At 40.1% G+C, this 12984-nt stretch overlaps 1 protein-coding gene across 7 annotated transcripts in view; it reads right to left on the reverse strand.

The window, feature by feature from the left end:
• Nucleotides 1-12984, reverse strand: part of WNK1 (WNK lysine deficient protein kinase 1) — a 182090-nt gene that overhangs the window by 75490 nt on the left and 93616 nt on the right. For 4 of the 7 annotated variants that reach the window (XM_039546941.1, XM_039546930.1, XM_039546970.1 and 1 more), the window contains exons 5-9: nucleotides 8228-8316; nucleotides 6829-7048; nucleotides 6240-6576; nucleotides 4487-4674; nucleotides 1597-1854 (exon numbers count right to left, since the gene is read on the reverse strand). In XM_039546941.1, coding sequence (XP_039402875.1) covers nucleotides 1597-1854; nucleotides 4487-4674; nucleotides 6240-6576; nucleotides 6829-7048; nucleotides 8228-8316 — 1092 coding nt within the window. The remainder of the gene's footprint in view (nucleotides 1-1596; nucleotides 1855-4486; nucleotides 4675-6239; nucleotides 6577-6828; nucleotides 7049-8227; nucleotides 8317-12984) is intronic. The other 3 variants (XM_039546936.1, XM_039546961.1, XM_039546979.1) reach the window with 1 other exon arrangement.

The raw sequence follows: 12984 nt of genomic DNA on the forward strand, positions 1-12984 counted from the left end.
ACCATTCAGCAGTTGCTATATGCTAAATGGCAATGGAATGAATCTTCTAAGGTCACAAGATTCATCCATCTCTTAAGAGTCACTCATTATGTTGCATCATCTTTGGACTCAGTTGATTTCAACTGCCCTTCACATTTGTGGTACTCGATAGGCAAGCCATTAACACTCATTAGCATTGACTAGACTACTCTTGCATCTCCAATCTGAATAGACCTGTGCTAAATCAGCAGTGAAGTTCTCAAAAGGAAAGTTATACACTTTTTGATTAAAGTGTTAGGTTCAGCTCATCCTGGCTTTTTTCCCCAAGGGCCAGAAGGAAGGGTGAGGAAAAGTTGTACTGTAATTTGTAATAATGATGCATTTTTACTATATATGTCACTACTCATTTTCACTAGCACCTCATATTTTCTACATATTTATTTAATTGCTCTTGGGAGAACAGCAGCAACCATGAAATCACTGACTACTAAAGGCTATTGGAATCAAAGAAATTGCCAAGAAGTTGCTTCCAATTGGCTAGAAGTTCAAGTCAGTTAGGAAGATCTGGTTCAAGGATAATTCAACAGCAGGGTAACAATCAAAAGCATCTATTTCCAAATGTTCGGTGAGATGCTTTCATCTCACTTTGCCCCAGCACATTGAGCCATGATGCAATATTGCCCCTCTTTTAGGAGAATTCTACAAGAGCTACCAGCAACTGATTTCTCCATGACATTGTGATTGATTCTTTGAGCTCACTATAATCAAACAGATCACTTAATTTCCCCTCTGGAAAAGCAGCAGCAAACTCCCATAGTGCCCAGTACAGTGAATAAAGACATGTCCTTTATACTCTATTCCTGTGTTCTGGAAACAGATTCTGTATTCTCTAACTTCCCCTTAAAAGGAAATATTTCCTCAAATTAAAGAATAAATTGAAGCCAAAAACACTTCTAACTTCAAATGGAATCAATTACTCTGGAAAGACTGCCTTCCATTCATGCTCTTAGCATCTAATATCTGCTCTAACAGAAGCAGTTTTTCCATCTCAAAAGACATTATATAGGAACCAATGGAAATTTAACTGTAACTTCCCTCCAGAATCAAACAGAAGGAGGAAGCTGAACTGTTTGCTACTCCTACTGATAGAAGCCCTTCTGATTTGTTTTAACATTATAAATCTAGAAGGTAATTGTCACCACTAAAACACAGTGCTCTGGAGCAAACCAGCTGCTACTAGTAAGTTTTAATACCTGGTCATATTTGACATTAATTTTATCCAGGAGGTGAAAGAATGTCACTGACTGCTTAAAAGCAGAAGCAGGTGCACTAACCTTATGGGACAGAGACTAGATTGTAACTTCTCTCTTTATCCTCTATGATACATTCAGTCCTCTCCCTAAAACTTTAATCAAACTTCAGGTGCCAACATTGCTCATTAGTTGTTACATAAGCATGGTGCTTCCCAAAGAGAAGGAATCAGCACTCTAGTTGCATAGGGCACAGGATTTTAAAAAAATAAAATAATCAGCTCCTCTTTACTTTTATTAAACCAAACCAGGATGTATTTAATGGTAACTTATCTGTGTGTGCCAGGAGGCGTACAGTAACACATACAGGACTGACAAAGAGGGAAGGCAGGCTGGAGCGTCGGTGCTTGCGTGGAGAGGCAGAGTGCATGGGCAGGACATTCTCCAGTGCTTTAGAAAGCTTTTCTGCAAAGGTTTCCTCGGGGGCAGTCCGAAGGTAGGAAGGAGAAAGAGGTGCACACAATGCTGGCGGTGGGGTAGAAGGAATACTGGGAGGGATGCAGGGCAGAGAGGGAACAGCAGAAAGATGGGACACACAAACTGACATGCTACGACCACGTTGAGGCTAAGGAGGAAAACAAAATTAAGAAATGAATGCTTTAAAAATGAAAAGTTGTACAACTAATGAGCTAAAACAAAACAATATTATCACACATACATGATGATGAGACTAATGCTGATTGCTATGTGTGCAAAAGGATATGAGGGAGTTTAATGAAGGCCAGCACACAGGGAACAGGAAGTGTGCACCTCTGAGGATTCAAGTTTGCCTTTGATTATTCAACAGTGAAGAGGGTTCCATTAGTGCTCCTACCAGAAGCAATTTGTATGTGCACACGAAGAGCACGGCTGACATATTGGAGATATTTTCTCACTGCACACTGGTTTCAGGAAGCTTTGAAGTGGTATTTCCAGTACCAAGCAATTCTACACATGAAAGACCCTAGGTGCTTAATGCACAGCCTTCAGATGTCCACACTAGGTTGAGTGGGGGAAGGTGTGTATGTCAAAGTCAGTGGTACTTGTCTCTCCAGTCTTTCTGCTTGCACAAAACTTATTTCATTTTCTAGAAAGGAGTTTAGCTTCCTATAGCTGGACTGATGGATACGTTTAGTGCTTTATTCAGTCAAGTGATTACCATAAGAAGTTAAGCATCATCCACAACATGAATTGTGGAGCAAAAAGGTAGAGTTTAATATTTGGAAAAAATTGCTTCTTTAATATTAGTTTTACTGCATTTTCTAGAAGATGACTTTGTTAAACAAAGAGCCAAGATTTTGTGATTTTGACAACCCCAAAGCCGTTTGGTCAGAATCTGACCCAATTAAATACTTGTAAAAAGGAAAGAAGTGGCAAGATGGAAGCGTTAGTATAGTAGCCAGCCCATAATTTCAAGATTTGTTCCACTAGTCCTTGAAATTTCTCACAATGAACTGCCCCTTGCCTTCAGAGAATTGAACTCCAAATGTTAAAAAATAAAAAAAAATAAAAATTCAGATTGGTAGTTTTCTGCAGGTCTACCACTGATTTTAGCAAGATTTTTCAGATTAGTATCTGGACTGCTCAGAAGAATTGTTAGTGGTTTCCCTACTGTTACTCTAGTCATTCAATCTGGAAGCCAGCCATGTCAAGCCTGGAATGTTTTTTGGTCCAAGCCACATCCTTGGATTGAAATATGGGAAAGTAAGAGAGCAAGCAAAAAACTACTTCAAATGGCTTAGAAGGTTCATTTGATTAAGAATCATCAGCGCCACAAACCTTCAGGTTAAGTGCCTTTGGAAAGGATGGAGAGGCCATTTATTCATCAATGCGATTGGTAAGTTTCTTCAAAGAGAAAGGCTGACACCACTAACAACTCCAATAAAATTTCCTGCTCTAGATACCAAAACAGAAACCTGAGGATTCCCAAGACTCAACAGAAAACGGTTTTGTATTCTCCAGATATGGTACCATTATTTGCTTCTGAGTTTGCAAATAAAGGAGCCAGCGATGACTGTTGAACGGAAATATAAATACTACAGCAGTGAGGGGCACGGTTTTTTAAGAGCTCCTACAAAGTCAGCATTGAAAACGTATCAAGGGGGGGGGAAAAAGGGTACCAAATGAAGGGTAGCAGATGAACATAGTGGAAAGGGTATTTGTGGCCTTTGCAGACTTTCCAGGGAAAGGAATATGCATGGCAACTGACAAGCAACTCAACACAAGCTATAAATAAAATGGGAACACACAAATGTGGGATCTCTTCAGTCTGGAGTGCTTACATGCAGCATTCTATAATGGTTCAAAATTCTTACCTGTGACACCTGTAATCAAAGCCTTACAGAATACACATGTAGCAAGTTCACATTTATAGAGCAGCTCTCACTAAGTTATTCTAATATCTCTGTCTGTCCTTTCAAGGACTCTTGATCCTTGGAACTTCCATGCTCACTGTTAAGTGTAGCTGAAGCACCATCCTATCCTGAGTGAGTCTAAGCATAGACTTCATGTGAGATAACACCCTCAAATTAGGATTGTATCAGTCAAGACTGATACTAATCCACCCATTTTACTCTAAATGCATGCAAAAAAACCCAGCTTACTCCCTCTTCATCCTAAATGAAGTGCTGCATTTGAGAAAGTCTGCATGTAGCCTGAAGTGTTTCACCTCCCAGATAGAGTCTGCATTGGCAGATTTCAAGTTTTTTTTTTTTTTTAAATATAATTTTGACATAATAAAAATGCTTAAAATATACATTGCTATTATAGATTTAAATTGTCAAAGTAGTGCAAAACTATAGGTTTAAGCACTTTTTAATAATCGATTTAAATTTTCACAGTTGTGGAAAATTATGGAGGGCAGACAATTACTTAATTACAGTAGATGTGAGGTTCAAAAAGTTAAGCTTTATAACTGTTATAACACAAACTGTCAATATCTCATGCCAAAATATATAAAGTAAGTATCCCTAAATCAAGCTCAAGTTCTCAAGCAGCATTTTTCTTACTTCGCCTATCTGTAAATTTTGATCTATGGAAATTTTTTTTCATCGTTTGTGTGTATAGTAAATAAACATTTACCAATAAAAATCTTATCCTTCCAAGCCTAAATATATAAACTGCAAATTGAAAGGCAAGAGGAAAGTTTGCCACAAAACCAGACAAACAGAATGAAGTAATCCATAGTGTTGTGTGCCCTTTTTGAGGTTTGTGCTTACCACTGTGGGTGGCTGATATCCTCCATGTTGTTGAGACTGCACTTGGCCAACTGAAGTTGTATATCCCTGGACTGTAGCTGTTGAGATAGTCTGTTCATGCTGGGAACCATAGGACACAGTCTGTTGGCTACTCACACATGATTCAGTTTGAACAGATGATCCCTGACCACTGTCAACTGCCCCATCAGCTGAAAATAAAGACCACAAGACTTTCGTTACAAAAACCATACTGTGGACTCAAGTTTTACAGTCTTGCTTGAATATTACAAGCCAAGATTTTCAAAAATGGGTGCCTAAAGTTAGGCTCTGAAATATATGTTGCTTGATTTTACAAAGTGCTAAGCTCCCAGCAGTTCATAACTGAAGTCAGAGCTTACAAGTACTTTGCACTGTCAAAGTCAGGCCATTTATTCAGGTGTTTAAGTATGAATTTGGAAGTCTAACTTTAAGCACCCTTCTGAAAATCTTGGCCTTAAAAACTTTATTATCTGCATGCAATAACGTCAGTCACACAACCTGCCCTGACTACAGGATGTCTTCCACCTCCTCCAGGCTCTGCAACATGTCCTATATTGAACTAAGGTCTTCAGGGCAGAGTTTACTTTCATTGTGTCATTTACAGTACCCAGTACACCAGCAGTTTTTAAATACTGTATTGATTATTAAGAGGAAAACTGGTCCAAAACTAAGATTCTCTTCCTCCAATATAGCAAACCTATATATGGATATATCCCTGAGTATTCCGTATCAGAGCTCCACCTCCAACTCTGAATTAAACTCATCTGTATTATCAGGAGATGAGTGTGGAAAGCCACTGACAATCATTTCAACAGCTCCTTCACCTAGACAGAGTTATCAAAAAGTTATTCCCAACTAAATGTGGAAATAAGAAGTTTGCTTTTTTGAAAAAGTTACGAGGTCCTCTCTGATAACCAGGGGTTCTTTATTATTATTATTAATAAGGATGAACAGCCTCATTGCCTTGCACACATAGGTATATCTTTCAAATCTGAGTATATCCAAAAAAGATCTTAATACCCAGCTGCCTATACAGGGCAAATGGTAACTTGTGTTTCTCTCTCTCGTTTTATTAGTGCATATATGGATGGAAGATCAACTAGCCTCTCACTATTTTCTCTTCCTCTTACAATTGAGCAGGTTGAATACAGCTTAAAACCCAGAGCCTTGGGCATGAGCCCGGGCGGCAGGCAGGGAGGAAGGGGGAGGACCCCTTCCAACCTGCTAAACTTAACTACAAGCCTAACTTTATAACTATAAAAACACTATTTACACTATACTAACTATATATATTATAACAACTAGAACAACTATCTAAAACTGGGAAGCAAAAGCTAGGGAGAGTGGAGGACAGCTATGCTGCGCTCCACAGTTCCAACGACTGTCACAGGCAGTAAAAAGGAACTGAGGGGGCGCTGGGTCGGCTGGGGTATATATCCAGTGCCATTAAGGTGCCACTTCAGGGGGCTCCACAGCCGACCCACCGGGTGTTGCTAGGGTAAAAATTCTCCAACAATTGCGCACGCGGCATGCGCACACCTAATTGGAATCGATATGAGCAAGCACTCGAAGAACAACTCATTACTTTGGATACCCCACCATGGGCAGAATTATCAGCATCATATAACCTGATTTTTCACTTGAAAAGGAAATCAGTAAGACTCCCCAGAAGGAAGGAGAATAAAATTAAAGGGGGTGGGAGCACATCCTGAATGGCCTGAGGCAATATACTTACATAGAACAGATATGCCGGGCTGTTGATATTGCAATTGTTGGTGCTGATCAGCCTCTGGCTCTTCAGGCTCTACTTGTGTGGACACTGATGCTGAAGTAGTGGGGATGGCAGTGATGCCAGTGGCAGATGGAGGGTGCTTTGCCCCTGCCTGGGTAGCATTTGTTTGTAGCTGCTGCTCCAACTGCTGCTTCTGACTGATTTCTTCCTGCTTTCTTTTCTCCTGCTCTTCTCGCACCAACTGACGCTGCTCTCGCTTTCGCTTGATCAGAGACACTCTGTCCTTGATCGCTTTGGCCATTGTCTTGTGATCCCCTTCACAGACATACCCTGACTCCACCTAAAGCAGGACATATGGATGTTCAATATTACATCTTGCCACACCAATACAACAAGTACAGCTCTGCTGTATAATCTTCAATTTCCCTGTCTCCTCTGAAGGTTAGCTCCAAACACAACCAATCCCTCACCTGCTTATGTCTCCCAGGACAATAAAAGGATGGCAGGTTACACCCCAACTTCAGAAGAAAGTGTGTGAGTTGATCTAATCTAAAAAGTTAGAAATGCCCAAAAAGGGCACAAGAGCCCTTACCATTTCTTGTGCTACATCCTCTGGGACATCTCTCTCCAAGTCAAAGGAAAACTCTATTGCCTCATTGTCCTTGTATTTGCCCTTAAGCTTTTTTATATCCTCAATTCGTAACCAGAGCTTGATGGCAATCTTCTCTCCATCATCTTCCTCTGCTAGTTCTACACGCACACCAGTCTCTTCCTGGAAGAAAGCGTGGTTCAAAAGGTCCTTGATAGCATATCTGTACATACCAGGATAGAGAAGTGGAAAGGGATAGAAGATACACAATGATTAGGTTTTGACAAAATTAGTAAGGAACATCATCTTCCTTGAATGGCGATCTCAAAAAGCTTACTCTCAGCTTTTCATACTACTCCCATTAACTCCTCTGTCTGTTTTTTGGGATGGGGGGGATTAAATCTGCTATTTCAGTTTCACTTTTCCAGTGCCAATTTTTGAAACTTTTCAAAATGCAATAAAAGATTAACCCCAAGATGATGCAAAAGCATGCAACAGTCAGTGGCTTAAAATTCACTTGCATTTCAACTACAAATACCTAATCCTATCAAACACACAACATCACGTTAATTACTTAAAATAATGGCCAGCATATCCTAAATAACTCTTGAAACAGTATGACTTTATGAAGGTTAAAGTACCATAAGGCATCTGTTAGTCCACATATTGGGCACAGCGGACACTGCCATTTAAATAAACAAGTCAGTATTCTATTCAAGATGGCCTCCAAACCCTACACCAGTCATCTCCTCACTGGTTACCCAACTGTCTCATTCCGTTTGAGATCTGAATTTATTTCTGACAGCCCTGGCAACGTATCATCCCTCTCAGCAAAAGTAGTAACATTACCAGTGCTGGAGAGAGCTTCACCTATCTTCCTTCCCACAACTGGTAGATGTCAGTGACACTGGGCCTCAGGAACTAAGTGGGAGATGGGTATTTGATGAAAGGAATAATCCTCCATGTCACACTTCCTCTTACCTAGGTTTAATTATGGCCTTATGCCCTACATTAGGCCTTCAATCTTAGTGCTATTTGGGAAGCACCGGTGCAGATTGTATTCCAAACAAATCCCTGCAGGAGTACAAATGGTGATGTCAACCTGTACAGGCACAGTAAGAGAGCATCACTGTTCTCTGCTACAAAGAGTGACTGGGTTTGAACACCGTTGTGAATAATCAAATCAGCCAACACAATGTGGTCAGTATAGAATAGCCCAAATCAAACTCAGCATCATGTCAGTCATGACTGCTCTCAAGACCTCAACATTTTATCAGAATTATATGTACGACGCTATCTGGAAAGTTTCCAATACATAGTATCTGAAGTCTTATAGGACTATTCCAGTGCTTTAGTCTGTGCTGAAATACAACTGCCCGGGCCTCAAAGACGGTGAGCTTACCTTTCATCTTTGTTTTGTCTGATGCATCCCTCAATGATCTCCTTCACTTCAGGAATTGCTACTTTATCAAAGCTAGCTGGCTTGACTCCCTGAAACACACAGAAGTACCAGTGGGGATACAGCAACAAGGAAGCCCATTAATTAATTTGCAATGATGTTTAATATGAAGGTTGTTTCTGCAATTCTTAAACACAGACCCATATTCTGTATACACAGGGCTAAGTTCATATCCCTGGTATGAACTAAAAGGATAAATCTGGCACAGGATGTCTTGTTCCTCAATCATTCATTACTGATCTTTCAAAAACAGATTCATCCTTTTTCTCTACTAGACATCCCCTATATAGTTTGAGGGCTTTAGCAGTTAAGCGCTACTCAAACATTTTAAAAACTTTAGAAGAATTTGTTGGCTAGAGGGGCACATGTCATCTCAGAAGGGAGCGCCTTCTGTGCAGCTCTACTACACTACTAACCCACATGATTACTTGAACACACGCAGCAAAGAGTTACATTGCTTCCTAGAATGGTTCCAAATTACAGTTACACAGAAAGATTTAGGCAGAGATTCATCTTATAGGAAAAAATTCAGCTCCATAAACAATCTGTCTGGATGGCTATGTAAATTGTTCAGTGTCCCAGACAGACTGATTGGAGACTTCCCTATATCTCAGCCTCTCAGTCAAAAATAAATCTGATAAGGCAGAACAGTCTGACAGCACAAATAGATGTTATGATTACACAGGCAGCACTGACTTTTAGCAACACAAGGGCAGTCTCCTGAGGAAAAAAAAGAATAAGCAAGATCACCTCTTACAGTACTTTTCCCACAAGAATCCTATCGAAGCCAGTGCAGATATATATGGGGCTAAATTCCCTTATTACCATTTGAACAACATCCCCATTGATTTTGGTGGGGGCTGTGCACACATTAAGGAAAGCAGAATTGGGCCCACAGAACTACATTTTACTCAGTCTTCATCTCAACTTAATATTAAAGATGGCAACACATTGAAAGAGGAAGCAGCTCATTCTGTTTATTCATAGTTTTGGTTATCTAAAGTCTCAGTTTGCAGCAAAGTAAACTATAAACTTAAATTCAGCTACCAGGTCTGTTACTTATGGTGTCGATCACACCATAAGTATCTGTATACCTGAAGTATCAGCCTGCACCTCTGGTGGATCACAATGAAACCAAGCACAGAGCCAGCCCTGAAGTAGCAGTCAAGGAACAGGGCTATATGAAGTATTTCAAACCTTCATGGTTTGTGTCCTGAGCACCTAGAGACATTCTCCCTTTATGATACGTTAGGGCAACGTTCTCAACCTGGTGGTTACAACATACCACTCTGCCCTTCCCATATTTCGTAATGAGAGGGAGGTCATAGTTCACTGGCTCTCAACCTTTTCCCTAAGAAACTCAGGCTAACAGTTCCTCATTTAAATGGAATGGGGCTAACATGGTATTTTCAGTAGACTCCTAGACTAAATTCCCTTCTCTATTGGTCTGAGGGTGGTTTGTGGACCTTCCAGGCATGCTGCACAGCTTATTTTCTCTCCCAGACTCTTCCAAGGGAGGGAGAGGTGGGTTCCAACAGGGATGGATGAGTGAGGGGGAAGCACTGAGTCCAGATTTCTAATGCCTTCGATTATTAGCTGTAGTTTTAGTATGCATTGTTCATGCACCTAGAGTAATGGAGAGGTGTATTTAATAACCAAAAATTAAGTATGCTGGATGTATTTCACACAAAAAATCCAAACATCTGGTTGATTGTATTCTGGAGGGCCTGTTTCCTTGCTCTAAACTTTGCTCTAGCTTACAGATCCCTGCAGTTAAGAGTCATAAAATTGAAGAGTATAGTGTGACAAAAGGAAGCCCCGGAGCAGGGTCTCTCAGTGAACATTAAGAATGTTTTTTAAAAGCTTTTTTGAAAATGAGAACTTTATCAGAGGCCAATGGCTCAGCTGATAAAACACCAGACCAGAGCTTATAAAAGTAAACTTGATACAGCAACATGGGCACTCAATCTCCCAGTTTTCCAGCAAAACATTAGCAAGCATTGTACTGCATTGCAATAGATCTTAAAATTATCTTAATCTTTAACTCTCTCCCCAAATTCCTGTGGGTTTTTTTTCTGCTAATCATCTTACTGCTTAAAGTACTAACAATTAGCAAAGCTAAATTCTTTAAATATGGTCACTTTCCAAGCTTAAATTGAGAGCAGGTATTCAGATTTCTAAGGTGGTTACTTTAGCTACATGATCCATTGTGTAATTTATACCCCAGGTATTTCGAGCACAGGTGGCTCCTCAGGTTACGTCTACACTGCAACTAGTAGTGTGCCTCCCAGCCCAGATAGATGGACACGCAACAATAGCAGTTGGATGCTGTGGCCCAGGTTAGTCACTTGAGTACAAACCTGGGGGGGGGGGGAGGGGGGGGAAGCGGGGGTGAGTGTCAGGCAGATTTATATTGTGGCAGCTAGCCTGTTCCACCACCCATGCCATGACAGATACTGCTATTTTTAGCACACTAGCTCCAAGAAAGCTAGTGTGCCTCTGTCTACCCGGGCTGGGGAGCACACTCCCAGCTGCATCACAGATATACCCTAAATAACTAGAGTCCTGAAAGCAGCAAAAGCCTGCATAGACTTCAATTTACATCACTGACGGCAGCAACGGAGGTAAGATGTCAGTTAAGGATCTTTGGGAAGATCTCATTTCAGAAAAGCAAAGACAAAATACAAAAATGGCTGGCACAGCTGGACATAAGCTCAAGGAAATAAATGAGAGTTTCCTGTTTATGGTACTTTATTCTATGCTCCATCCTTGCAACTGCATCAATCTTGTAAGTGATGAGGACGTTAATAAGGGGGTAACTACAAACGTTACCAAGTTAATGACTGAAAAATACTCTTGGATATTTGAAGTTCAGAGATTTCAAGTACCTTTACTATTACCCACTGCCTTAGGCTGTAATCAGTCAGGAAGCCCCTTCTCAACCAGAAAGGCCTGGCTGCACACAACATAATTACTAAGCATACTGTAACGAGGGAGAAAATGAGGAAAGAGGTCCTGTGCTTCAAGTGACCTTGGTGTGTCCTGTGTGCAACCACACACTCTTTCAACAGGCCCTGGAAAGCTGAAGATGCTCAAGGGCATACTTTGTCAGTTTCTTGGCTCAAGCAGTTCATATTAACTAGTTGAGGGTATGCATGTGTCATGTGTTTAGAAGCACAGTTCCCACCTCTTCCCCTTCTCCAAGCCCATTAGGATGAATCAGGAGTGAGGACAAGCCAGTGGATTTCTTTTAGAAACTGTGGCTTCCCACTCCTGAGTGGTGATGCTCAGTTACAACAGCACTGAATACCTGACACTACTTTTGTGGTTTACCTGTGTTTGTTACAAAGAATAATGGGCTGTTATAAATGGCAGATTCAAGGAACTGACATACATTTGTTACAGATACCTGTTCTAGTCCTGTTTAATACACAAAATTCGTCTTTTGGGTGGACATCAGAGCATTTAAATACTTCCTTGCATTGCTAATGTGCCTATCAACATGATATCCAGGCACTATTTATAATAGTAAGGTCTTTAGCTATTAATACAGAATGGACCAAGCTGTAATATAGAAGTTAGAGATTAGCTCAGAAATCAACACAAGCTCCAGCTAATGTATAATTAGAAAGGCTTTGATGAGGCAGATAGAGTGGATATTTTAACTGGACAAAAATGAAGTCCGTTACTTTTCTTTTTTTTTTGTTTTTAAATAACACACCAATCTGCATCCACCTTTACAACAAAAGCAAGATCACTAGTTGAATATTTTATTCATCTGTCAGAGTAAGTTTGTGAATTTATAAAATCAAACAAAAAGGGTGCTCTAAACTCCAACAGCAGTCTCTAATGTTCCTTGAACAAATCAAAACAAGCTAACATAGGTAACTCTGAACAAACTCCAGAACATTCTTTCAAAATCGTTCTGAATGCCAGGAAGAGAAACAACTGTTGTATTTTGCATGATCCGTATCACGTTGTTCATATCCAGATTACATCCAGAAAATTGTAGCAATGAATACTTAATTATCTTCCCTTACCAATTCAGAAGTGTCACTTGTATGTGTTCTTATGGAGCAAATAGTCAATGCTAAATGATTCTAACACCAAATTAAGCTAAAAGTAGCACAAACAAGATAGGTAAAAATGACGTATCATGAATTAGGATGGTTTTGTTTAGATTTTGAGTAATATTTAACCCACTTAGCACTATTTTGTTCCTTGTAACTGAAGCACCAAACAAAAAAAAGTAATGGTCTTGCACAGGTAAGCTATCTAAAGAAATGTTTCCAATAAGATATTCCGGAAGATCGGTTTTAAAAGTTCATAGGCACTGCAACCTTCACTCACCCTCAGTTTCTGTACAGCAACAGTCTGTATGACAGTATGAGAGTTTTATTATAATTATTCAGAAGAGAACAAGTCACCTCTCTATGCCAGGCACAAACAAAATAAGGTGAGGAATAGCCTCAGTTTTCATTATTCCATTATATTTGCTGTTCCCAAAACTCTCACCCCCACATAAGACATTTAAGTTTTTCCTAAATACAAAATTAGGTCCCCCACTAACTGAAACCAAAGCACAGTTTATGTTAAGTCAGACCAGTCCAGCAGACTTGTTCATGAAAGGCTCCTGCTACAATTGCCTTACTTGAGCTATATGTGCCTATCCAGTACAGTAGAAATTCCTACCCACCTCT

The sequence above is a fragment of the Mauremys reevesii genome, linkage group 1 (genome assembly GCF_016161935.1).
Source record: "Mauremys reevesii isolate NIE-2019 linkage group 1, ASM1616193v1, whole genome shotgun sequence".
Lineage (NCBI taxonomy): Eukaryota > Metazoa > Chordata > Testudines > Geoemydidae > Mauremys > Mauremys reevesii.